The sequence below is a fragment of the Acanthopagrus latus genome, chromosome 13 (genome assembly GCF_904848185.1).
Source record: "Acanthopagrus latus isolate v.2019 chromosome 13, fAcaLat1.1, whole genome shotgun sequence".
NCBI classification, from domain to species: Eukaryota; Metazoa; Chordata; class Actinopteri; order Spariformes; family Sparidae; genus Acanthopagrus; species Acanthopagrus latus.
In genome coordinates, this window is record NC_051051.1 from 8,299,449 (window position 1) to 8,323,806 (window position 24,358).

General features: G+C 42.8%; 1 protein-coding gene across 3 annotated transcripts; it reads right to left on the reverse strand.

Moving 5' to 3' along the window:
* Positions 1–5,332: 5,332 nt before the first annotated feature.
* LOC119031736 (voltage-gated potassium channel subunit beta-3-like) lies at positions 5,333–24,069 on the reverse strand. Of its 3 annotated transcripts, none has more exons than XM_037120401.1 (14): positions 23,744–24,069; positions 11,317–11,360; positions 11,185–11,222; positions 10,790–10,869; positions 10,533–10,577; positions 9,969–10,013; positions 9,817–9,860; positions 8,308–8,394; positions 8,084–8,169; positions 7,851–7,971; positions 7,669–7,763; positions 7,405–7,525; positions 6,287–6,375; positions 5,333–6,111 (listed from the first exon to the last, which is right to left on the reverse strand). In XM_037120401.1, the coding sequence occupies exons 1-14, from the start codon at positions 24,067–24,069 to the stop codon at positions 6,022–6,024; spliced, it is 1,311 nt and encodes a 436-aa protein (XP_036976296.1). In that variant the 3' UTR covers positions 5,333–6,021. The 3 variants fall into 3 exon arrangements, with proteins under 3 accessions (XP_036976296.1, XP_036976297.1, XP_036976299.1); XM_037120402.1 differs by lacking the exon at positions 23,744–24,069 and adding an exon at positions 12,649–12,695 and having other exon boundaries at positions 6,022–6,111; XM_037120404.1 differs by lacking the exon at positions 23,744–24,069 and adding an exon at positions 11,444–12,100 and having other exon boundaries at positions 6,022–6,111.
* Positions 24,070–24,358: the final 289 nt, after the last annotated feature.

Sequence of the window (24,358 nt, forward strand, 5' to 3'; positions counted from 1 at the left end):
CTCATCCTCTTTCTGATTACGGTGTAATTACAGTCATTACCGCCGTTGAGGTCGACTTAGAAGGACAAGTTAAACAGTAATCATCCGTCAGAGAGGGTTAAGGGATAGAAGGACAGACGGGTCATGGGTGTGGTTTTAAAAGCAGCTATAAAGAAATAAATAAAAAAATAAACCACTTTATCAGCTGCAGAGAGTATTTTATTCCCCCAGCAGCTGAAGGGGGGCTTAGAGCATGTTGAAATGTTGTGAAAGGCTGTTGTTGTTAAGCGACCTGTGGGGAGTTGAGTGTGACGCAGCAGATGTGCAGACAGCAGGGATGAATTAAGGACAGGGAGGGCCATTTTAGTTGAGCAGTATTTTTCAGGTTTTTTTTTCCAAATGATAGGACATCACTACTGTAATGACAGTGGTGGTTTTTCTGATGAGCCACGATGAGCAAATAAAAAACAAGCTGGGGCACAACTACCATGCAGCCTGAGTATCAGGGCAAATCATTAACTAATGTAACCTGACAGCTGTTTATGGAGAGAGAAAAAAAGAGACAGAAAGAAAGAAAAAGAAAAATGCACTTAGCAAAGCAACAGCGCTGCATCCGCGGCGAAAGCTCAGTGAGACTCGTGAACTTTTCCTCCTTGTCAGCATATTCTATCAGGAGACCAAAACCAACAACGTGTTAGTCAGTCTCCATATTTCAAACTTCAAAAGAGCTCCTGCTGAAGATTTGAATCTCTTGAAGTCAAAAACATGTAGTCAAACTTTTTGTTTTCTGAAATAGCGGCACTATTAAACGTTACTCTAACAGGAGTAAACCCTGCATTGTTGTAGGGACTATTTTCAGCTGTGGATGAATACACATTTGGTGTTCTACTGAGTGTTCACAGCAGCAGGACTGCAGTAGAGCAGAACACGTTGTCCTGTCAGATGGAGTGTCTAATTAACGTGTTTAATGCCTTTTATATAGATTTACCCTGTTTTGGGCTGTAATCGCCTCTGCAACTGTGTATTCTGTAAGAAAGAAAATAGACCCTACACAAAACCGCTCCCAAAAAGGTTCTGTGGACTGTTGTGAGTAACCAGGTAGTATTTCTGAGTAGAGACATTGCTGTTGAGTTTTTTAAATGTACTGTTTTGGCGGCTTTAGCTCCACAAGCCGAGTGCCCTCCAGTTCCATCATACTGGAGAAGAAGGCAGACATCTTTACTCTGCATCCCACACTACAGTGATCAGGATGGATAAATATCACTGCAGGCAAGAGAGGCAATATATAGTTTTTTTTTTATTTTTGGGTGAACCGTGCCTTTAAGTTGAAGACATGAATAAAATGACTACTCGTGCTCTGTCTCGACACCCTGATATTGACTGAGGAATTAAAGATTCTTTAGAATCATTTGATAAAAACCTTACCGACTGTATTTAAATGTCACAATACAGACGCAAATGTATTAAATGGCACAAGAGCTCAACCCACGCTGACAGGACTGCCGTGCTCCGCTGAATTATGACAATTGGAAAGGGATTGCAGTTGACATCTGTGCCCTTGGGTGCAGCTACAGGCTACTTTGGACTTCAGTGCTGCGCCTGGTCATTTATATAATCACTGAACTGTTACAAAAGCAACAGCCATGAAAGGTATACGGTGTATTTTATTAGACGTGAGGCTCGTAAATCTCCGAATGTGCTCGTCAGCTGACCGGACTCCTTCCTCTGTTTCTGTTTTTCCATCACCTTATTCAACCAGCGTCTTCACAGGAAGGATGAATCATGTGGAGAAACCTGCTTCTCTCTTGACAGCGTTGGCGGTGACACATCCAACGATTTTCCAGCGCATATGATGGTCTTTATCAGAGGGTGGGATGCTGTAATACACACACATATGTCTCATCTATCACTCGGGTGAGATTTTGGAGCCAAGTAACAGAGAGGCTAGCGGTGTTGGCGTCACAGATGTTTTTTTCCTGGTCGTGGTAAGCATGCGTGCTGTCCCAGCAGGCACTGCTCTTTTAGCAGCGCAGACAGCGCCGGACACACGGCTGTCACATTGTTCGTGTACCATCCATCTGAATGACCCTGGGGCCCGCAGGTGAAAGAGCTGCCAGACATTCGAGAGGTAAACAGAAGTCCACTTAGTTTGTGGTCTGAGTTCCTTTTTGAGGGGGTGTTGTAAGCTGTGAAAATACTGCATGGCTTGGAAGCTCTTACCTTATTGTAGAGCCTGAAAGAGTCCTCATCGAGTTTAAGGTTGTCATAAATGTGATTTTCATCCGTCTTGATTGTGATGTGTTCTTTGTGAAGCAGCTACTCTTTTCATTATCACCCTCTGATTCAGTAAATCAAGTCATTGCTCACCAAACCTCACTGCAACAAGCCAAAGTGTGGCACCTCTGTGTGCTTTGTGTTTGGACATACAATGGTGTATGTATATATATGTGTGTGTGTGTGTGTGTGTGTGTGTGTGTGTGTGTGTGTGTGTGTGTGTGTGTGTGTGTGTGACAGGTTGATAACTCAAAAGTGTCTTTCCTCAAGCCTTAATAACCAAACGCCACCACAGATTAATAAGTAGGTTTGAGCCTTTGTTAGGCGTTCAATAAGTGAGCCTGCAAAAAACAAAGCCATTTGTCACCAGTGTCAACCGTTACAATGCTAATAATATTTCACTCCGCACTCAGGACTGGCACTGACAGCTTAGTCAGTCTGCATGTGTACGAGAACCACAGAGATAATCGAGCTTTTGATGTGCCAAATCTATCTGGAGAATGTCTGGAAAAAAGTCTCAAAATCCTGGCACTGTTTCCACGCTCGGTGCCTGTTGCTGCCATTTTTTCCACACTTGCAAGAGAACTCTGCCTCCTCTGAAAACTCCAGGAAGCAGGCCTGTTATCGCAGCAGTGATTCAGAGTCCAGGTCTGATAAGCTTTGGAAGCACACACTTTTGGGTGTGTGTTTTTCTGCTGGTGTCTATCTGTTCATTGGCTGTTGTTTCAGGGGCTGAGTATGGAGAACCAAAACTGCCAAGATCTAAAATAGCTAAAGAAAAAAATAAGTGAATAATTGCATCGATTAATATGCCATTTAATGCACAAAAAATCAGAAAGAAAGCGCACACATATAAATGAGTGTCTGGAAATAAATAGGGAAAATTATACTGACATAAAAACAGAAATTAATACATAAAAAAAAAATCAATACAGGTATTTAAATGAATAAATATGATGAAACATTTAATGGGACATTAAATAGAGGAGGAATCAATACAAAGGTAAATAAATACAGCAGTAAATGAAAACAGAGGTATCAATGCATGTCACATTTTATAAATTAATAAATGCCTACTTCTATTCTAAATGTTATTGTTGCATTAAATGACATATTAATTAATTTAATGAGCTATTTCTTTGTTTATTTTCATCCCTCCAGACTGTTCAACCACAATAAGAAAAAGCTGTACTTCAAGGAGCCGCAGCTACTTGTGTTCCTCACTATATGCATTAAAATGTGGGATGTAAAGAGCAGTTGTGTTGTTACAGTTTGTGCACGACAGGCATGTGTGTCCATCTATAATATGGACCATGACGCGTACACAAGGAGGCTGAACGCCCTCATGGGAGCTCAGAATAAAGGTTAGGATGTGACCCTGGAGCTCTTTTTGGGGGATCACTTTGTTTATACGCAGCTCATACATTAAAATCCCTGAACATAAGCACAAATTAACAGTTTATCTCAAATATCAGCATGAAGCTTTAGCTCACGTTCAAACAAGCCTGTATGTTCAATCCTATTTGACTTTCCTTTAAGCGCATTTTAAATCTGAGCAGTGCATGAAGCGTCTGTGGACAACTTTTCACCCGAATCCTGATGCACATTGTTGCGTGACAGCTCTGCAGGTTTTTATGCAACAGCCTCGAACACAAAGAAAGAAAATTCCATTTGAAACCTTGCATTTTGTGCTGCTTGGTCCCTTTAGGTTGGACAGGTTTGAGCAACAGACGCGATACATTCAGCTCGAGTGGTCTCTTCTCTCTTTTGGTTTTTCTCATTGTTTTGCAAGACAGTAATACAGAAGTTATGCAGGCAAAGTTACATTTTCAAGGTTTGGTTGGAGTATCTACGTGTGCTGGAAAGCTACACTCAGCCTAACTGTACATCATCACAGAGTCGCAGAGGGGAGCGACGTCTCAGCCGCTTTCCCCTTCAGGATATTCTTTCATGATTCACATATTTCACCTTTTATCTGGTTTATCTCGCTGCCACACAGCTAAGCCTATTTACAGTACAATGTAACCTTGTACCAACTCAGACAGCGTCATGTATCAAAACACACACACCCCCTCCTGCTCTGGAGATTACTGCTGTTTTCATGGGAAAATCACAAAAAGGAACAAATCCCCCTTCACATTACAAAGTATTTAGATCAATACAAAACTAAAGGGAATAGACATGAAATGCACAGTATAAAATGAGTTGTGCATGTTGTGCAAGAGTCGAGGGAACAAATGATGCAGAGACAGAGAGAGAGAGAGAGAGAGAGAAACTCCCAGAGAAATGAGCAGAGAAGCTGTATTTGTAGGCTTCCACAAAATAAAAGTTACATTTGCTAAATCTTACCCCAAGTGACCTGTGGCAAGAGTAATATCACATTTGATCATCTCAGACTTATCATGTATGTCCTATCATTTTGAAAACTACTAGTTCACCACAGTGTGTCCAAATCTTTGTGTCAGATGCTCAGTGACCCCCCCTCTGCGTAGTCCAACTGCCTCAAAAACCTCTGATTTAGGAACAATGATGCTCTTTTACGAGAATGGCGTCGGCGGCAGTGACGTCAACATCTTTTTTTGATACAGTTTAGGACAATACAAAGATTATATGTCAGATGGACACACAGCCGTGTCTTCAGACTGCAGAGTCTTTAAAGCAAAGAGTGCCCGCCACCAGCACGGATCCTGGATCAAACTGCCAGAGTAAAAAAAATGGCTTACAAGGGCACTGCAAATCTACATAAGCCATAAAAGCCATGCCACATTTACACCCTGTTTAGGGCTATTTCTCTCTTAAAGGGACATGCGCACAGTTTACAAACAGAGGAGGCAAAAAGACCGCTGAGAAAAGCAGCAGGGTTGGGAAAGTTACTTCGCTGATTCCTGATTGTGTATTTTGCAGTAACGAACATAATGCACTTCACTTTATAAAGGCCAGTTCCAAATCATCTGCGGCAAAAATCAATCGTTACTTCAGCACGTGTCATAATGTGTCAGTGAATCATTTCGCCTGTCTTTTTTTTCAAAAGCATGGGATGTGCCTTTCTTTTTTTTTTTTAAAGTTATACCTGACGTTGTTTTTTTTTCTCTTTTTTTTCTTTCTTATTGGTCAGATCACGTTAATGACTCCACAAGTAATCCATTGTTCCCAACCCTGTAAAGCAGTGAGCGTGGCAGACCAGTCACATGCACACTATGGGAAATGTTAGGCTAGACACAATGAGTACTAACCTTTGGCTCTCTGGCTGCTGGGTACTAAACATCATACGGAATAACAGGCTGCTGCGAGGGGAGGAGACTCAGACGTCCCAATGAAAGCACCGTTCACACAGTAAGGTTGCATTTTAGCACAGAGGCAGGGTTTTTTTTTCCCTCAACATTTTGATTAATAAGAGTCAAATCCGCTTTGACAGCAGCTGAATATCTTTCAGCTGCTCTCGGCCTCCGTGACTGGCAGAGAACCTGTCGCTCCGACCGCATTCGCCTCCTCCTCCGTTGAAATAATTAGTCTGTGAACAATCGGCAGTGAGCAATATATGACCTGTTTTTTTTTTTTCCACAATTGAGAGATCTTCTTTTTTTTTTCATACATGATACAATGTACGGCGCAAAATGGGTATGCGCACATACTGGAAGCATAATGTTGCTGAGGACATGCAAGTTGTTGAGTATACAGCTGCGGAGCAAAAAAGCAATGTTTCCCAATGTCATTGTCTTCCTCGTCGTCTTCTCGAAAAGCATTATCTGTCACTCAGATTTGCATCCTTCAAGCGCGCAACTCTTTCTTCGAGTGTGGCTTATTTCCCAGCAGGGCATCAATCTCAGTAATGGTTTGAGGGGTCATTTGGGATAAAATCTGCAAGGAGGAAGGAAAGGACGGCAGTCAGTTTACAAATGCAATCTGTCACTTTTGACACTTTGTATGGCACGCAAAAGTAGCTTATCTACTGGTTTTAACAACTGCGGCTCAGTCTATCAGGGGGAATTATTGATGTGGGAGGAATGAAGGTAAAAAAAAAAAGAAAGTCTACCCGGAGGGCACCCAGGTTCTCAAGCAGCTGGTCTGAAGTAGAAACACCCAGAAGTACTGAGCTGACTCCCTCACTGCGCAGACACCAGGCTGCAAGAGAGGAAAAGAGGGATAACAGTGAGAAAGAAAAGTACGTCTTCTTACTTTTGTGTACAGAAATCAGATCACATGCTGCTTTTTTGAATTAAGCGGCATCTAATCGCCAAAAATAAACAAGTTTTGACAAGGAATTTTAAAGGAGACCTAGTTTGCTTTTTCAGTGTTTTCGTTCTTGTGCATACAAAAGGTCTTGAAAGTTAAAAAAAAGCCCTAAGGCAACACAAACGGGAGCTCCTCTCTCCAACGGAAAACACTGCTCCTGAAGCGCCTCGACAGTAGTCCTGCCTTTGTGACATCACACTACATCACCATGTGATACATTTGCATACTTTGTGCCTACACTCACAGTAGAAGTGACTCTAAATGGAAGCTGAAGACATGACAAAGCCGACCAGAGACATGGTGAGCTGTGCTGGCTCGGGCGTGTGTGGGCCGACCAATCAGAGCAGACTGGGCATTAGAGACAGAGGGGGAATACAGCTCTGCTTCACTGATCAGAGGAGATTGGTTTTCTTTTCTTTTTTGCTTTAAATTCTAGTAGTAACCCAACATTAAATTTGGAAACTGAAAATGAAAATTATATCTCTCCTATAAGCAGTAAGTCTGACCAAAGATCAGTTTACCAAACACCCTAAAAATGCTGAATCACAACAGATATCCCAAATCAGTTTGTTTCATAAAAGACAAAGCAAGGGATACACAGTGGACCGGCCATGCTTCCTGAACAATAAACAAACGCTATTGATTAAACACAAAGAAAGAAAAAAAAGTAATGTAATCAACTAATAGGGTCACTGATCAAGAATAAAGTGGTTACATCCTCAGGTCTACTTTTATCTTATCTGGGAAACATTTTGAATCAGTAGTTTTGCGGCTTTAGCACAAAAATATTGTCATTATCACAAAAATCACGATGTGGATATGGTTCAATCTTGACCTCCAGTCACACAGCAATAAATCCACAAAGTCTCTGTATGTCTTCACTGTGCCATCATGTTGTTTGCCTTGGACATACTGTACCTATGGCTAACTGTGCAGCGGTGCAGCCCAGTCTGTCCGCCAGTAGATGGAGCTCCTTGATTTTAGCGAGCTGCCTGCGGCCCTCCTCGCTGTTCACTCGCTCCTTCAGCCACTGGTATCCCTTCACCAGGAGCAAAATGGAGAAAAGCATTGGCACAGTGCTGAGTCCACACTGCTATGCCCCACTAAACGGGGAGAGAATTACACTGAGGCTGATTTTCAGTAAGAGAAAGCCCAGAGGAGGGCCGGTCAAATCAAACAGACCTTCATTGCAGCTCTGGAGCACTCTGGTACACCATCACTGTACTTCCCTGTGATTAATCCACAGGCAAGTGGAGACCAGGTCATTGCTCCGACACCTGAGAGTGTGGAATGAGGACAGACGTTGGACTGAGAAGAGATTCAAATTAAATTAGGAAAAATATGATGAGCAGAGGATGTCTGACCGATCTTGTGGTAGAGCTCGGGAAGCTGCACCTCGACTTTGTCCCTCTGGAAATAGTGATACTCTGCCTGCTCACACACGGGCGGTATCAGGTTGAACTGGCGAGCCACCGAGTACGCCTCCTGGTGCCAAACAGAAGAGAAACAAGATGTCACCCGTCAGCGTTTATGCCACCAGCTGACAGCATAAAATTTGTGAAGAGTGAGCCTTTCTGGATGGGCGCTTAGCATTCACCATGATTTCCATGGCACTCCAGCGCGAGGTTCCCCAGTACATGGCCATACCCTGGTTTATTACAAATGTCATGGCCCGGACAATCTCTGCAAACCACAGTAGAATAACATCAGGTTTAAATTGTTCATCACTCCAGGGCAATTGTTTGCATCCACACCAGATTACTACTGTGGCTGCAACATGACGTCTGAATGAGAATACCAGCAAAAACATCTGTGACTGACCTTCCATCGGACTGTTGACATCGTTTCTGTTGGCGAAGACGATGTCCACATAATCTAGCTGCAGTCTCGATAAGGATCCTCTTAAACCTGCCACAGACAATAGTGAATGATTAGTCATCATCATCATCATCATCATCATCATCCTCATCAGTTTGTTCATTCTTGACATCTTGTAACGAGACTGAGAATCTAAAAGCATGCCAGCAGCTGTGTGAGGCTGCACTGGGGCACAGCTGTGCTTTGAACCCAACGCTAATGCGTACATGCTGACATGCTCACTATGGCAATGCCACTGTAGCACGCTGATGCTCAGCAGGTATAACGTTTGCAATGAAAGCGACCCCATATGGTTAAGTACTGTAACATGCTAACGTTTGCTGCATTTGCGCTGAACAGAGTACGGTTATAGCTGATGGGAATGTTGCTTTTTTTCCTCCAAGTGACTCAAGGGGATTACATTTTTTTAAAAATCACACCCAATCACTCTGGTTTGGTCTAAATTCATCTTTAATTCAATCTCTTCAGGAGACTAAAACGAGCGGACATTGTTCTTAGATTTTTCTTGTAAGGTTTCCTACCTACACCCTTTTTAACCTTGGCTATGTCAGCAATTCAGCGTAGAGGTTAAAGCCACAAATGAAGTGAAACATGAAGTCCAAATGTGAACACTGTCCTGCATGTAGCTCACTCCTTATGCAACGGACTCAAATCTAAAGCCTCGTGACAGTGACAGTCAAACAGCCCATTTACCACGGTAAATGGTCACCTCAAGGCCGTACTGCTTACAAAACATACAAAGGAAATATGAAATAGAAAAGGACAGCAGCCTCTCAGCTTTCTTTAGGATTATTTCTGAGGAGGAGGAGCTGATTAAATGGCTGAACCTGAGATGTCCTCCACGTTCCCTCATCCGAACCCCCCGTCCTTGTTCGTCCCAGGCAAAGAGACAGACTTCAGTTTGGTTGACAACAATCCACTGACATCATCAAACCTCATCTCTGCATTTGCGTTATTCCTCCTACTAACATATCTTCACAAAATACTGCAAAGGAATACTCTTGTTTTTTTTTTCCCTCTGAGCTGTCATGAAACACAGTAATTGATTTGAGGCACGTTGATGTATTTGTGTGACATGTGATGTAGAGTGGCTTTAACTGAGCGAGACAAACAGACCTCGGCACTCCAGAGAGTCATCAAATGATTCACCACAACTCAGCGTCTGTTTACAGGTCGAACTAATGCACTCTTGGACATGTTTGGACCACACAATCCAATGCATTTTTTTAATTATTTTTTTTACTTTAATACATCTCTAAACGTGAAAGTGGACATTTTTCACCATTCTGAATTGAGCTCTCTTTCTCTGAGTCTCCCTTTAACTTTCCAATTATATTTGAGCTGTAAGACAACAAGCTTGTTTTTGTGTGTGTGATTCTTTATGAAGTCATTAGAGACACTTAACTGCAGTGATGGAGAAAAGAAATGAATAGAGAAAAGACTAAACTCTACCTTCAATAATGTGCTTTCTGGAGAGTCCTCTCTCTGTCTCGGCTCTGTGGAGAGACGAAAACCCATATATTTTTGACATGATGGTAAATGAAAATGAGAATTTTGATTAAAAATAAGTACATAGGTTGTTGTTTTTTTAGTTTTCTACTTACTGGCCTCCCCAGTAGATTTTTGTTGTGATGACAAAACTTGAACGCCTGGCAGGGACACAAGAGGGTTAGAGGTTATCTTCTAATTTCTACTTCAAGCACTTCGATCAGTATGTAAACACAACATTCATAGTTTTTCTTTCTCTGTGCCTGGAACCTTTAGTGTATTAAAAATGTATTTCTGGACCTTAATGTATTTGGGGTTTTTTTTGTTTTTTTTTTGTCTGTCCAAACATTTTCCTCCAGATTAAAAATATCCCAAGGATTTCCCACATGCTTTGTGATCTGGGAGTCTATACTCACATTTTTATCCTTTTATAGACTTTCTGAAGCTAAAGCTCCTCATTTGTCTAAAATGCCCAAATTTCCCTCGAGATAATTTAATGCTGCGCCCGTTCCAACAGTGATAAAAAACATGTAGGGAGGCAGCGCATTTTCAGAACAGCAACGGATTATTAGGGATTATTAAAGCGTTCGAAAAAGGAAGAAAAAAAAAATCATGACCTAAAAGAGTCAGAAAGCTTTTCACATGCACGCGAGTCAGCTGGGACAAATGAGTAAGATCACCTCCATCCTTTCTTCTTGATGATGTTTCCTAGGGTGATTTCCGCTCTGTGGAAGAAACACATCATTTGTTGTGATGGCTGGATGCTGAAGTCAGATCGCAGCACAACAATGGTACATACATGTCAGACGTCAAAGAAACCTGAATTCTTTGCTGTTCATTGAAAATATATTGAGCATGCCTACAAAAAATAGAAACCTCTAGAAGAGGCTAAACAGCAGCAAAAGTTTTGATCAGTGTTTGGAGGAAAAAGTCTGACCTTCCAGAGGCGTACACCTCCGCCGTGTCAAACAGGTTCACTCCGTTCTCGTAAGCTATGGCCATCAGGTTCTCAGCCATCTGGGGGGGGGGGCGCAAAAATTGAGACTTAGAGAGGGAGACAGTGGATAAACTCCAATTACCCAGAGGTCGTCCGTGAAGGGCACTATGCAGGGAGGATAACACAGCAGATGTAACATCTAATATCTCACCACACGGCTATAGTTTCCAGGTATCTGCTCTGTGGGACTCTGAAACAAGTCTATAATTGAAAACCCTGTGATTTGCGCTCACAGTGCAGAGAGGTTTTTTTTCCTCCACAAAAAGCAATATGAGCGAGCGCGCTCGTGGAATCGACTTCTCATACAAAACACAGAGAGACACCAGCGTTCTCACCTCATCAGAGATCTGTGATCCGAATGTCACCCAGGTGCCTGAACGGGAGGAGAGATGGAGACGTTAGGTTTGTTTGAAAAGGGCTGAAAACGGAGATTAATATTTTTTTTTACTGCCTTCAAAACAACTCACCTAACCCGAGGCAGGAAACGCGCAGGCCCGACTTCCCCAGGTTCCTGTGAAGGGGAAAAAAAGCAAGTCTTAAGATCAGAAATGAACAACTGGAGGAGACGGTGTGGTGTGTAGGTATTTAAGATACCTTTGCACACAATAACAGGTGAGACCCCAGAAGATTACAGTACGCTCGAGTGAGTGACAAGTAAAGAGCAGAACGGTCCTGAATGATGAGAAGACTTTTCTGCTACTTTATCCTTTCCTCCGCTACATTTATTTGACAGCTGTGGTGATGAGTAACATTGCAAATTAAGATTTTAGTATCGTAATTATAAAGATCTGACCAGAATTCAAAAGTTGTTTCAAATACGTAGGGGGTAGCCACAGCTATCTGTCACTGTAGCTAGCTGCTGTTAGCTAATTCACCGTCTGGCTGAACTCAGATTACGTAAAAGTTACGGAGAGCAACAAGGCTCAGCTCAAATGCGTTCAGCAGCCTCCAAGTGAACACGGCTATACGCAAGACTGAGACGAAGACGGAGGCACATTAGAAGACAGTGTGGAAGTGATTTACAATGGCTCTGACCAGGACTACAACTCAGGGGACAAGGAGACACGGAGGACAGAGAGAGAGTGTCAGGCCATTAGCAGGAGGATAAAATAGCCCTTAGAGCTAAAACATTTTAACATCTTACTCTGTAAATTGAGGATTTATTTCGACCAAACCGATGGTGATTGAAGACAGTCGAAGAAAAGTTTTGGTGAGTTTTCTTTTGTTTATGTCAAGTTTGACTGTGAGTTGAATGTGAGTTACCCTAATTTTTAAGCTAGTCTTATCCCAGTATAATGGAGTAATTTAAATTCAGGCTGATGTTTTGAATTAAATTCTGGTCATTTCTTTCCTGCAACATATTTCAGAGCATCCTAATTCACCATTACCGTAGTGCTGCTACCACTCATGTAAACAATTTTAATTGAAACACTTGTTCAATTGTACATGGACCTTGGACAAACAAAGAAAGAAAAATAAAAATGATGGCGTGGTGCATGAAACTGAACACAAGACTAAAACACAAAATGTTCTGCAGAGTTTCTGGGTTGTGAACACTTCTGCCTCCGAATCTGCTGAAAGTCTCTCTCGTCTGTGCTGAAATTACCGCCTGTGTCTAATTATTTCTGAACAATTGACCTTTCATCCTGCGTATGTTAACAGTTCAGCGTATCACACTGGGTCAGTTAAACAGCCGGAGGGAACAGAGCTCGGCTCAGATGTAGAGTCCGGAGCAAAAAAAGCTTCCCGAGACTGTAAATGATCCAAAATGTTCCATAATCTAGAGAGGAGTCCATTACCCGACACGCCACATCTGATTATCCAGACAGCTGAATTTTGAAGGGCGTGCGGGGAGGAGCGGAGAGCTGCATTTCTGACCACAGGAGCAGCTGAAAATGGTGTGGGCTCCATCCTCAGCTCTCCTCCTCCTCCTCCTCCTCCATGAGCGCTCTCCCCCATTCTAATTAGCCGGGGAGCCAGCTGGAGAGGCAGCAGAACTGCAGTGCATCTCGCTGCTCGCCGTCTTTTCATCTCCAGCGCCTCTCCCCTTTTTCTGCCTGTCTGCCTGCCCGCGTCCGCCACAAATAGCCAAATGCAGAAAGACAGACTGTCACAGCATTTAGACTCAGTCGAACGAGTCCTGCTTTTTATTCTCGCCCGGTCTATTTTTAATGGCTGACCTTAAGCTATTTTTAGATTCCTGCATATGTAAGCGTTTGTGTCTGTGCCACTGTGCGAGCGTTTTCACTGTGCGGGGGCGTCGGTGTTCATGCGTGCGCGCTGCGTGTGGGTGCGGAGCGCATGTTGTTTGTGTCGTTCCTTTAAAGCCTGTCAAAATAGCACACAGGTGGAGGGTCAGGCAGGCTGTAGGGAGGGAGGGAGTGTCAGCGGGGTTTGATGTTGATGAGCCCTCGTGCGGTGATCTGGCTGTTTGTCAACCAATGACAGCCCTGCCTGTTTTCACACACAGTCAAGACAGTTACTTTGAAACATAAATATAAATGAGGCACATGGGAGAAAACACACTTCACACACGCTTTTTTTTTTTTTTTTTTCAAATGAAATTTTTTTATCAGTTGTTTTGTTCTCATTTACTGGCAGCTCTCTCTGACATCCATCAAATTGAGCACCCCCTTTTTTTTTTGCGTCGACTTCAGTCAGGGGGAGTTAAAGGAAAATTCTGGTGTAACAGCGTTTGACAAGGTTGGACTGGTAACAGCATCCCAAAATCGCTCCCTGCTAGTTTAAACAGCTTTGCTCAGCAGCTTCACAGCAGAAAGAAGAAGGCTTGGAATCCATCAAAAAATGGCAGCAATTAGGTCTCAACATCACCTGAAGGAATACTAAACCGAACCTGCATGCTCAGAGAATACAGATACATTTTTGTGCCGTCCAAAACTAGACACTTAATGAGCATTAATATTGTAAATCTTTTTTTTAAAAAACGATATATATTCAGCAGACTCGGGATGTTTTGTGGGGTTTCATTATATCAGCTACATTTCATAGCCCGACAGATTTATATGCGGGCCGATTTTATCAGCCAATATTGGCCTATCACGGATGCATTAGTCAAGAACTCCACAGCATTGTGTCAGTGCTGGCTGCAACCGTGATCATACTGGTATACTGCAGGAGGGGAAACTGTTCTCTGGTTTGGACTTTGGGGAGGTGAGCAGTGGCATTAAAATGGCAAAAAAAAAAAAAATCCCTGCGAAAGAAAAGGTAACAGCTGCTAGCTCGCTGATGTTCAGGTTCACGTCACCTCAACAAACAGGTCACTGTTTGAGTCACTTGCATAGTTTAAGGGTGTACATGTAGGTAGCCAGCCTGGGGGTTGCTCTAACACTAAGATAGTGGAAGGAGTGCGGGGAATGACAGGATTCATACTTATACTAAATCGTTTAGCTGCGTCTACATCGCGCAAGTAACACTGCAGATATATTTGCAGAGATTTATCAGTATGGGAGTATGTGTTGTCGAAAACATGCTGCATATACACAACATAATGCAGAAAGAGACGCTTAGGGTCACTTATGACGGTTAGATTCCCTGTAGAGTTGAATGTTTCACTGCTCTAATGTCATTTTGGACAATAAATTGGATTTTCTCCCCAGTATCAGGATGTAAACTGAGTGCCTAGTACACAGCATCGGCCACAAAACTTGAGTATCGGTCAGACTCTGCTGCGTTTTCAGTCTCCTGTTTTACATTTTTAGCATTGCTTATGAATAGCCATTTCTTGAGCCTGAGGCCATTTTTTTGCACTGGTAATAAATGTTATTTAATGTGCACTACAGTAATAAAGCCCAAATCCAGCTGCGTCCACCATCTTCACACTAGAGTTCATGTTCCTCTCATGCATATAAAAAAAAATAATGCTGAACAACTACACATGACTCAGCATTAGGAGAATGTCAAGCGTCAGGCAGCGTACACAAATGCGCTCATTCTCTGTTTCAATGTGCTTGTATTTAAAATGCTTTTTTAAAGATGGAAGAAGAACGAGTGTGTTCAGCTGTCACCGCGTTAGATCAGGAGCAACTGAGGGACCAGACTGCTTAAGTAGGTGAATTTCATCAATGCGCTGCCACAAAAACAAAAAAAAACCAGTGTATTTCTTTTTTGTTTCTGGGCGATAGAGGATGTCATTGTTTCCCTGTGTGACAACTGGCCGCCCCCTCCCTGCTCTCGACTCCACCACTCTCTCTGCAGTGCTGCAGTCTGCTAAATTACTATCAGTGAGTCTGGAGAGACACATGCTCTCTTTCCTCTCACTATCTCCTTCGTGACAGTCTCTCCCACTCTCTCTCTCTCTCTCTCTCTCTCACACACGCACATGCATGTGAGCAGACGCTCGGCCTATATCTCATTTGACATGGATTTGCAGGATATTATGCGCAAACCCGGCGAGATCTATATAGTGCAAGCGACTAGCGGGGCTGGTCGATGCGTTCACGTGCACGTTCACGCTTGATGGGAATAACACTCCGGCACAGGCACAGATCTACATACGGTCACGCATGAACGCACCCGTGAGCTCACAGAAAACACAGATGCTTCTCTCTGTGGCCTTTTGTAAGTAGGGCTGTTTTTCTGTTGTTTCCATGCTTATTTATTTTGTTTTATTTTTTCCTTCCTGTGCCATAAATCATGAACTTCAAACAAGGTGATTAGACTTGGCCTGGCCTGTTCCAAACATTATTAATGGAGGAGAGAGCGGAGGTGCACAGGTGCTCCGTCACGGTGTAGTCAGCATTTTAACCTGTGCTGACATTTACAGTTAGTTTTCGCCTGAGACAGGAGGAAGGCACTATGTACAGATGGTTTTGCTGCAAATGATGGAGTTTTTTTTCGCCTCCAGTTGTCATAAAATGTCACATACGTGCTGAGCGGGCTTTTCTCCGGAGGGAAGCACACCTAGATATTAATAACACTAACGTCAGTGTGTGCGTCTGTGTGTGCTTAAACACACATTTCCAGAGCACAAACTGTGAGGAGATGGTGGACTGTCTGTTCCTCTCTGAAAGTAATGATGCTGTTTTCACCATATTAGTGTTTAAAGGGTCAGTTCACCCCAAATTACAAGGAACTTTCATTTTTTACTCATGCTGAGATTTCTGCCTCTACCTCAAATCAACAGAGGTGAATGGATTTCTTCGTGCGGCGCTCACATCTCTGAGAAAATACATTTTAAAATGACTGACCCCAACATCTCTCCCTACTATAATCAGTGTCCTTGCTACTCTGAATAATCCGTAGACCTGTAACGGTTTTCAAAGACACTCTTTCTTCAGCAGAAAGTATTCTTACGAAGAGTGAGATCTGAAAGGTATCCAGAGTGTCGGGGACGCTGTTTCGGCTGCTCGAACAAAAGAAGAGGATCTTCAATGCTGTGAGCGCCACAAACAAAATGCCTTTCTCTTCCATGGTGAGGTAGAGGTAGACATATCAGAGACGGATATCTCACAGGCCATCAGCACGAGGTACATTGATCTGTATTTCTTAAACCACAAGGATTTAAAAAACAAAACAATGTTGGAGGCCTGTTACATCTATTTTAGAAAAAGGAGTGGTGATTATGTGATTATGTGCTTTAGGATGTCTTAATGTCAAAGAGGAAGTCAGGTATTTTCAATCCTGGGCCCTGTATTTACTTGTTTTGGTTTGTAAATTATTGATGACAAAAATTTGGAATCGGTCCAGTAAGTCGCCTCTGTTGGTGGCCACGGCTGCAGTGTAATCCTTTGGGGCAACTGTTACGTCCGCTAAACATGCTTGTTTTTGCCACTGACAGGCTGCTGAGGTTGTTATTCTAAGTGTCTGAGAACATTACAGAAACAACTGCTGCATAATTAAACATTTTGTTAAAGAGTAAGACCTTTTTTTTTTACAACCAGAAACAGAATCCCCTCTCAGGAAGTCTTTTTCAGAAGTAGACGATCGAAGGTGCCCCAAAGGATTACAATGCAGCCATGTCGGGGCTGCCGGTTCAGATGATCACCTGCACTGATTCCGAAACGTTTGGCATGTCTGAATTATTTACACACAAAAACATGTAAATATAGGGCTTAAAAATACTGGATTTTCCCTTTAAGTAAACTATAATGATCACATACTTTCTAGTCCCTTTTATCTATTGCTGTTTTTCAAAGAGCTTTTTTAAAAATCTGTCATTACTACATTACTTATTTTAATTTATTGATGTTATTATTATTATTTAAATGAATATTAATGTGTTTCTCAATTATACGTAAAATAAAGCTATTGATGTCAAATGTATTTATGATGCTTGCATTATCATCTGTCTTGAGTTTGTATCAAACAAAGTGTGCGTGTAAACAGTATTCAATTCTGTGAGCACCACAAACAAAATCCTATTCTCTTCCATTGTGTTGAGGTTGATACACTGAGACAGATATCTCACAAACTGGACAATAAACCACGGACTCTCTGAGGGACGCGGGCCGGTTTAAGTCCAGCAGCGCTCTAATTCTTGCTTTGGCTATTGTGGATGAATTAGGTTAAACAACAGACTTCTCATTTAACGTGATGTTTCTTAATCCATTATATTAAAACAGTTATGGAAGTAGGTCTGTCCTAATTATAAAATACACATGCTGTGAGCGGAGCGAATGGGGAAAAGAAGCAAAAAGACCAACACACACACTCGAGCTCAGCTGCTCTCCTTTAATGCTGTGTATCCACTGCTAACATTTTATTAGTGGTTGTGACTCTCCTATTAACTCAAATTGCATGTAATCAAGGGGAACAGCTGAGAGATTACAACAGCTGATATTAAAACTGTGAACCCTCATATATTTGTGTGAATTGTCTGTTTCTCTATTCACAGTTTGAGGCTGTATTTATTTAAGGGGGCGCGTAGAACTCCCAAAGTGAACCGGGTGTCGAGCGTGACATGAAGGTGAAACAATACAAAAACGTCCACGCAGTTTGAACTTCCGAGTCGCCTGGGCACGTTCAAAAGGACTTTATTAATGAAATTCAGTGTTTGGAAAAGGTCACTGCACTCTGCTGCTCCCTGCCGCTGTGTTTCATGTCAGCTGAGAGAGGGTTGAAGCCGAATATTGGAGCGATGTGTCAGTTTCTTGGTCCGCTGAATCTTAAATACAGAACCTGACAGCTCAGTGGATTTAAATGATTAAATGAAGTCACTTAGAGTGAGAGTTCGCAAAGTTTCTCTTCGATTTAAAACACATCAACTATTTTGTTTCTGTGTGAAAATGAGTTAAGTGGGGAAGTGTGTGGGAAAGCAATTATTTTCCGCAACGCTTCTTTCAGACATCTGAAAATTAAGACGCTCTTTTAGAAGTATTATAATTGCAAGTAACTATGAGTCCAAACAGCCTTTATAACTTTAAGACAACGTTTCTCAAACTTTTTACCAAGTGTACTGCCTCAAAACATATTAGAAAATTGAAATGCAGTACTATGTTCAGCACCAGTAGCTACTAACATTAGCAGGTTCTTTGGACACTCCAGCTTACGTAGCCATATTATATTTCAGTTTGAAAAGGTGCAATATGTAAGAACAGAACAGGGACAGCACAACCGCTAACTGCTGCTAACTGTAGCTGCTGCTAGCTCGTTAGCTCAATTAGCCATTCACCAATTTTCTGCAGCATTATGAGAAGTTTTTAGATGAATTTATTGCATGTTAAAAAAAAAAAAAAAAAACATTTGTTGGATTCTTCCGCGTGACACAACAACGAGCTTGTGTACCACCACCGGTATGTATATATATGTATGTGTACCACAGTTTGAGAATAGCAGCATACACACACAAATATATTTTCCCTGAAACAATTGCTTTAAGCTATTTAATCACATGTACATTTTCCATCTCATTTCATTGCATTAGTTAAATGTAAAGTGTCACATTTAATGCAAAGCTTTTCTGCCGTGTTGACTCACTGTGAATAAATTAAATGGCTTAGTCAGATTGAATTAAATTAATGCAGATTAATAAATAAACCCTTTGTTTTTATTACATCAGATTGTGAGTTGTGGGTTGAGGAGTTGAGGAGAACGTCTACATAAGCCTATTGTGTTTTTCAAGTCATTATCATTCATTCAAGCATTTTGCATGAAAGTGATGCATTTTAAATAGTTTCATCTGTCTCTAGTAATAAATCATACATCCAGTAATTTCATTTATTGGCTCAATATGCATTTTATGTGACCTTTACATTGAATTTATGTTCTAGAATCAGATAGAAAATGGAAATGTCGTTACATTTTTGTGCCTATAAAGACTTAGTGCCACTTTTTCTTGACCAGTGGAGACTTGTTTTCATCAGTCTGTGTTCCTGCTCTTACGTAATGACATGCAATAATGACTATCTCTGCCGGAAGACATTACCAGAATTTGACTTTGACTGGACGGAACATTCGGAGGACGTGACGTAAATCTACTGGCTCTGATTATGATGCAGAAGAAGCCGTGACACCATTGCTTCCATCCCCAAATATTGACAAATGTAAGCCTCATTACACAACACTGACCGGGCAGTCAGTCTAGATTCGGAATAGATGAAGTTGTCTGCTTGATGTACTTTTATATGCACAGGTTTTAAAGAGTTTGCATAACTTGTTGCAGGACCTCAGTGCCAGTCTCTTCCTTCATGTTTAAAAAAAGGGTCGAATGAAAAATGGATGAAAGGTGATGTCACTAATCTGCTCAGCCGACTGGAAACTCAAAAATCCAGCGAGGAGGAGAGTTGAAGGTCAAGGTTGTTTTGCCGGATGCTGTGTTGCCCCCCCCTGCTTCACAAACCGTTTGTTTCCACTGATTATTAATCACGATAACACTGTGAGGCAAAATCACTTAATTATCACTTAATTATCATCCATGATGAGTCTGCTCTGTGAAGTCCGTGTTTCATCACTGTTTGGGATTCATCATGAGTTAAATACATGTGGTGTCCAGAGGGTTTTATCAAAGTGGGAATAGTCTGATGGCTAATTTTTCCACGGCTTTTCAGCGTTTTTAAGTACGAGGCAGCTCTGAAAGCAAATTGCACTTGCAGTAAACAGGCTGTGATCAAATGAGCTAGCTGAGGCTGTGAAGTCGTCGTGCCCTCAGCGTGTATAAAAGTGTAACTGTGACAACGGGCGTGCTGTGAGAGTAACAAGGCCGGGCCGGATCACTGTCTCAGAGCCATCAGTGACCACAGTATATCTGCAAAACTTGACAGGGTTGTTCATCGGCACCGACGACTCCATCATCGCTTCATCAGCCGCTTTCAAAACGCGCCGTTCAAGAGCACTCTGCTAGAGAACAGCACCTCTCTGCTCAGTTGAATGTCAGGACACTTCAAACCCTGACACAAAGGCAAACACATGGACACCGCGTGCTAATCATGCACCTGAATATTATGTATTATAATCGTCATGGTAATTCACATTACAAGATAGTTCTATTTGCTACGTGGTTTAGATTTTAGAAGACATCAGTGGGAAAATCCTAATTGTTTATTGCTATGAGACAGTGATCCTGTCCCAGTATTATAGCTCTCATCGTAGGCTCATTGTTAGTTATACTTATATATGTATATTGCACTATATACACATTACATACTCATACAGACACTGTGTAATCACACATATATATCAAAAAATATTTATTTTCCATATTCAGATCAGTCACTTCAACACCAAGACTAGAGGAGACCTATTAGCTTAGCTGCCCATGAGCTTAGCTTAGCATTAAGACTGGAAACGGGTGAAATAAGCAGGAATCTGTCTGATGGTAACAAAATCCACCTACCAGCTGCACCACAGCTCACTAATTAACATGTTATCTCTCATTAGTTTGTTCTGTATAAAACCTAAAGTGTAAAATATTACACACTGTGGTTTTGCCAGGTGAAATGATAGACTACTTCTTGGCTGTCACTTCCTACAGGTACCCAAACGGCCTGGCAACCAGTCCCTGTTTCCAGTCGTTGTGCTAAGCTTAGCTAACCAGCTGGCTATAGGTTCATATTCAGCGTTCCTACAAGAGAGCGGTATCAATCTTCTCATCTCTCTCTCTGCCACAAAGCCAATAAACGTGTCTCCCAAGATGTCGAACTATTCCGTAGACAAATTACGAGCTAAAACTCACTGCGCAGAACATAAACGTTGGATTTTAGAAAGAGCAGAATGGTGGCCGTTGACGTTGTTTAAGAAGCTACAGACCAAATGATCCTCTAGCAACCCCCGACTCTCTCTCCTGTGCACCAGTACAGCGATTGCATTAAGACAGCTGCATCCAGCCGCCTGCAAATGACACAATGTGTCCCGCTGCCGCTAGATTGCAAACATCCAGGAGAAATGTCCAACAGCTAAATCTGTGCTGGAGATGCACCTGACCTGCTGCTGGTGAAAAAGAGAGGGCCCGGTTGCCATAGAAACGGGCAATTTGCTGAGTGACAGAAGTTCGCCTGCGTGACTTGTAAACTCACCCCTCCACAAGTCCCAAAAAAACACACAGAATTGCTGCTTTTTGCTGCAGATTTAAAGCGTTCCAACACAGTTACATGAGCATACATTATTTCAACAGGGCAAAAGTTATTATCTGATTATCTGATTTGGCTTCTTGTTTTTTTCCTGGAGAAGTTGGTCCAAAGGTTTCACAGTTATTGTAATCTCGCAATGATCGCTCAATCCCTCAGATTAAACTATGTTCCAATACTGATATTGACTGATGAGGTTTTCTCTCGTACGAGCAGTAAAACATCCGTGACGAGCCATTTCTAGGTTGATTGCATAGTTTGCACATTGGTCACATTTTCATCCCAATTTTTTCTAATCTTACAGATGTGAGTGATGAATACTCAGGTTAACGAGATAGCAGGAGGAACGAGAAAACATGCAGTCAAACGGGGCAAAAAGTGGCCACAATGGGTGCCATCTGGAAAATGGAAAACAGATGAAATTGCAGCATTTCGCTTCTGCTCGGTTGTGTTTTTTTTTCTTTTTTCTTTTTCTAATATGGCCTCAATCAGCGTCATGTCAAGAAATCTCTGACACTCACTCTCTGCAGACTCATTCATACAGCACACGGACGCGTCTCATGTACATTCCTGTTTCCCTCCTGACGGTCTGATTGTGACTGCAGTGTAAAATGGAGAATGTGCGACCACTCTGCTGCCACAAACATGCTCTGCGTCCGGGTGGCGGGGCTTTGAGCGGTTGCTGAAGGGACTGATAAGCGACAGCAGTGCTGGCTGATTAGGAAATAAGACACACAAAAACTAAAGGCAATGCCTGGGGTGTTGCCCCTGGCAACTGGAGCTGGCCATATGCTGTATAGACTTATTGTGCTGCTGCACTCCCTATTAGTGACACTTTTCCTGAGGCAGCAGAGCAACCAGAACAATCCAACCTAATCACCAGTGTGTACTGTATGCAAGGAGGACAAAAAAAAGAGGAGTGGAGATATCCAGGTTTCGTCCTGTGCCTCATTCCCTTTTTAAACATCCTATTAAATGAAAAATAAATTGACTGAGGAGAATGGCAGCAATTCAATCAACCTGATTACCAGGAAAACAGGTCATTAAAACTCTCCTCCTCGTCTAAATGGAGGAAACTGGCGCTGTGAGGTTATAGACTTAAAGATAATGGATAATGTGTGTTTTTTATGTGCGGATTTACGTTGGTGCATTATTTTCCGCTGCTGTGAGGACCCCCTTCAGTGCCAGAATACAACGTCCACATTGCTCGTTTCTGCAAAGCACGGATAGATTACATGTGTATGTCTCATATGTGTGGCATCACTATTTATGCAAAACAAGTCATGACACGCTCAGATTAGATTAGCCGGGCGAGACAGCTGCCAAGCCAGAGACCACTGTTTGAGACTACGTTTCATCGCGTCTAAGCGTGGAACCATTTGTTATTTGTAAGGGGACATCAGGGCATTTCCAGCCTCGTTGTTGGAGACTAAATCAATTGGTTTGTGCCAATTTTCAGCTATGTTTGTGAGCTGAACATGATCTTTTCCTAACCCCAGCCAAGTGTTTCATTTGTACCCAAACTTAGCCAGACCACGTGCACAGCGTTGTCTCAATTTAAGATGAAGAAATGCGTAGTTTAAACATACCGGTGGTTTTGCAGAAACATACATTGCCAGCATTTACTGTGCTGTGAGTCAAGCCCTTGTCAAGCTGAAGCTCTAATCCGTCAAGGACTTCTGACTTCGTCCTCTTTTCTTGCTGTTTATCCACTCTGTTTACCCCCCCTACATCATGACTCAGACCTGGTGTGTGTGTGTATGCAACAACGCTTTCCTGTGCATAAGACACTCTACACGCTGCAGCAGTATATTATGAAAATGAAATGCTTTTAAAACCACCGAGAAGCGGCCGGGGGGTCCTGGGGTGGTGTGGGGTAAGCCCTTATTGGAGGCTTTTTCTTAATCTGTTGGGGGAGAGGCATTAAACACATATGCCTAGATTCTCCTATACGCGCACAGTCTGTTCTGCTGTGATAACATTATGGCTGCTTGGTATGGATTATATAAGCAAGAGTGTAAGCGTTTTTTTTTTTTGTTTGTTTTTTTTTTCCAGTGTCATATTTTTATAATGTCTGTAAAATCAGGGCTGTCTGCACACTCGCTGATGGGCTAATGGATGTGTAGGCAGCCTGCACAGCATGTTATGGAACGCATGTTGGTGACAATTCAAGCTGACCACGAGTTCAGCTCGTCTCAACAAAAACAGATGGACGGAAACAGACGTAAAAGTGCCGCCCGGCAGGTGAAGCTGCGTGATGAGAGGAGGGCCGGTCACATCACCTGCACGGGATGATGGTGCCCATCATGATAATCTGCTACCTGGGGGTGGAAGTGAAATGAAAAACCACCCAGCTCCTGATCTGCATACTCACCTGTACTTCATACTGGTGTGGCGCCCGATGGCCTCCTTCATGTGGGCATGGCCCTGAGGGGCCTGGCGGGACCCGGACCCCTCCCTGGTCTTGACCGAGCCTTGGGACATGTAGTTGCCATTACTCCCCTGTCCGCTCCCTCCTCCTCCGCCGCCTCCTCCTCCGCCGCCGCCACCGCCTCCTCCACTGCCGCCGCCACCTCCTCCGCCGCCTCCCCCTACTCCCCCACTGCTCCCTCCTGGGGGTGGAGCGGTGCGAAGGCCACAAAGTCGGTCCTCACTGCGACTCTTGAGGTTGTGCTCGGTGCAGGCGAAAGACACCTGCATCCTGACCCTGGTTTCCGGTGTCTCTTATTTTGAGAGCAATAAAAGAGGGGGGGTGGGTTTTTTTCTTGGGCAGTCGGACAAGCTATAATGTCTGTAAACTGTTGGAGCTGCTTGACACTGTTTTTTGGTTCTCCCCCGTTGTGCTGCTGCGTGGCAAAAGCTCATACAAAAAGGCTCAGACGAGGGCAGGTCAGAGATTTTGGCTGAGAGCTGGAGGGAGCAGGCGAGAGTCCAGCCTCTAACATGACACACACAGAGTCGCCGTCTGCTCCGTCTCCTGTCTGGTGAT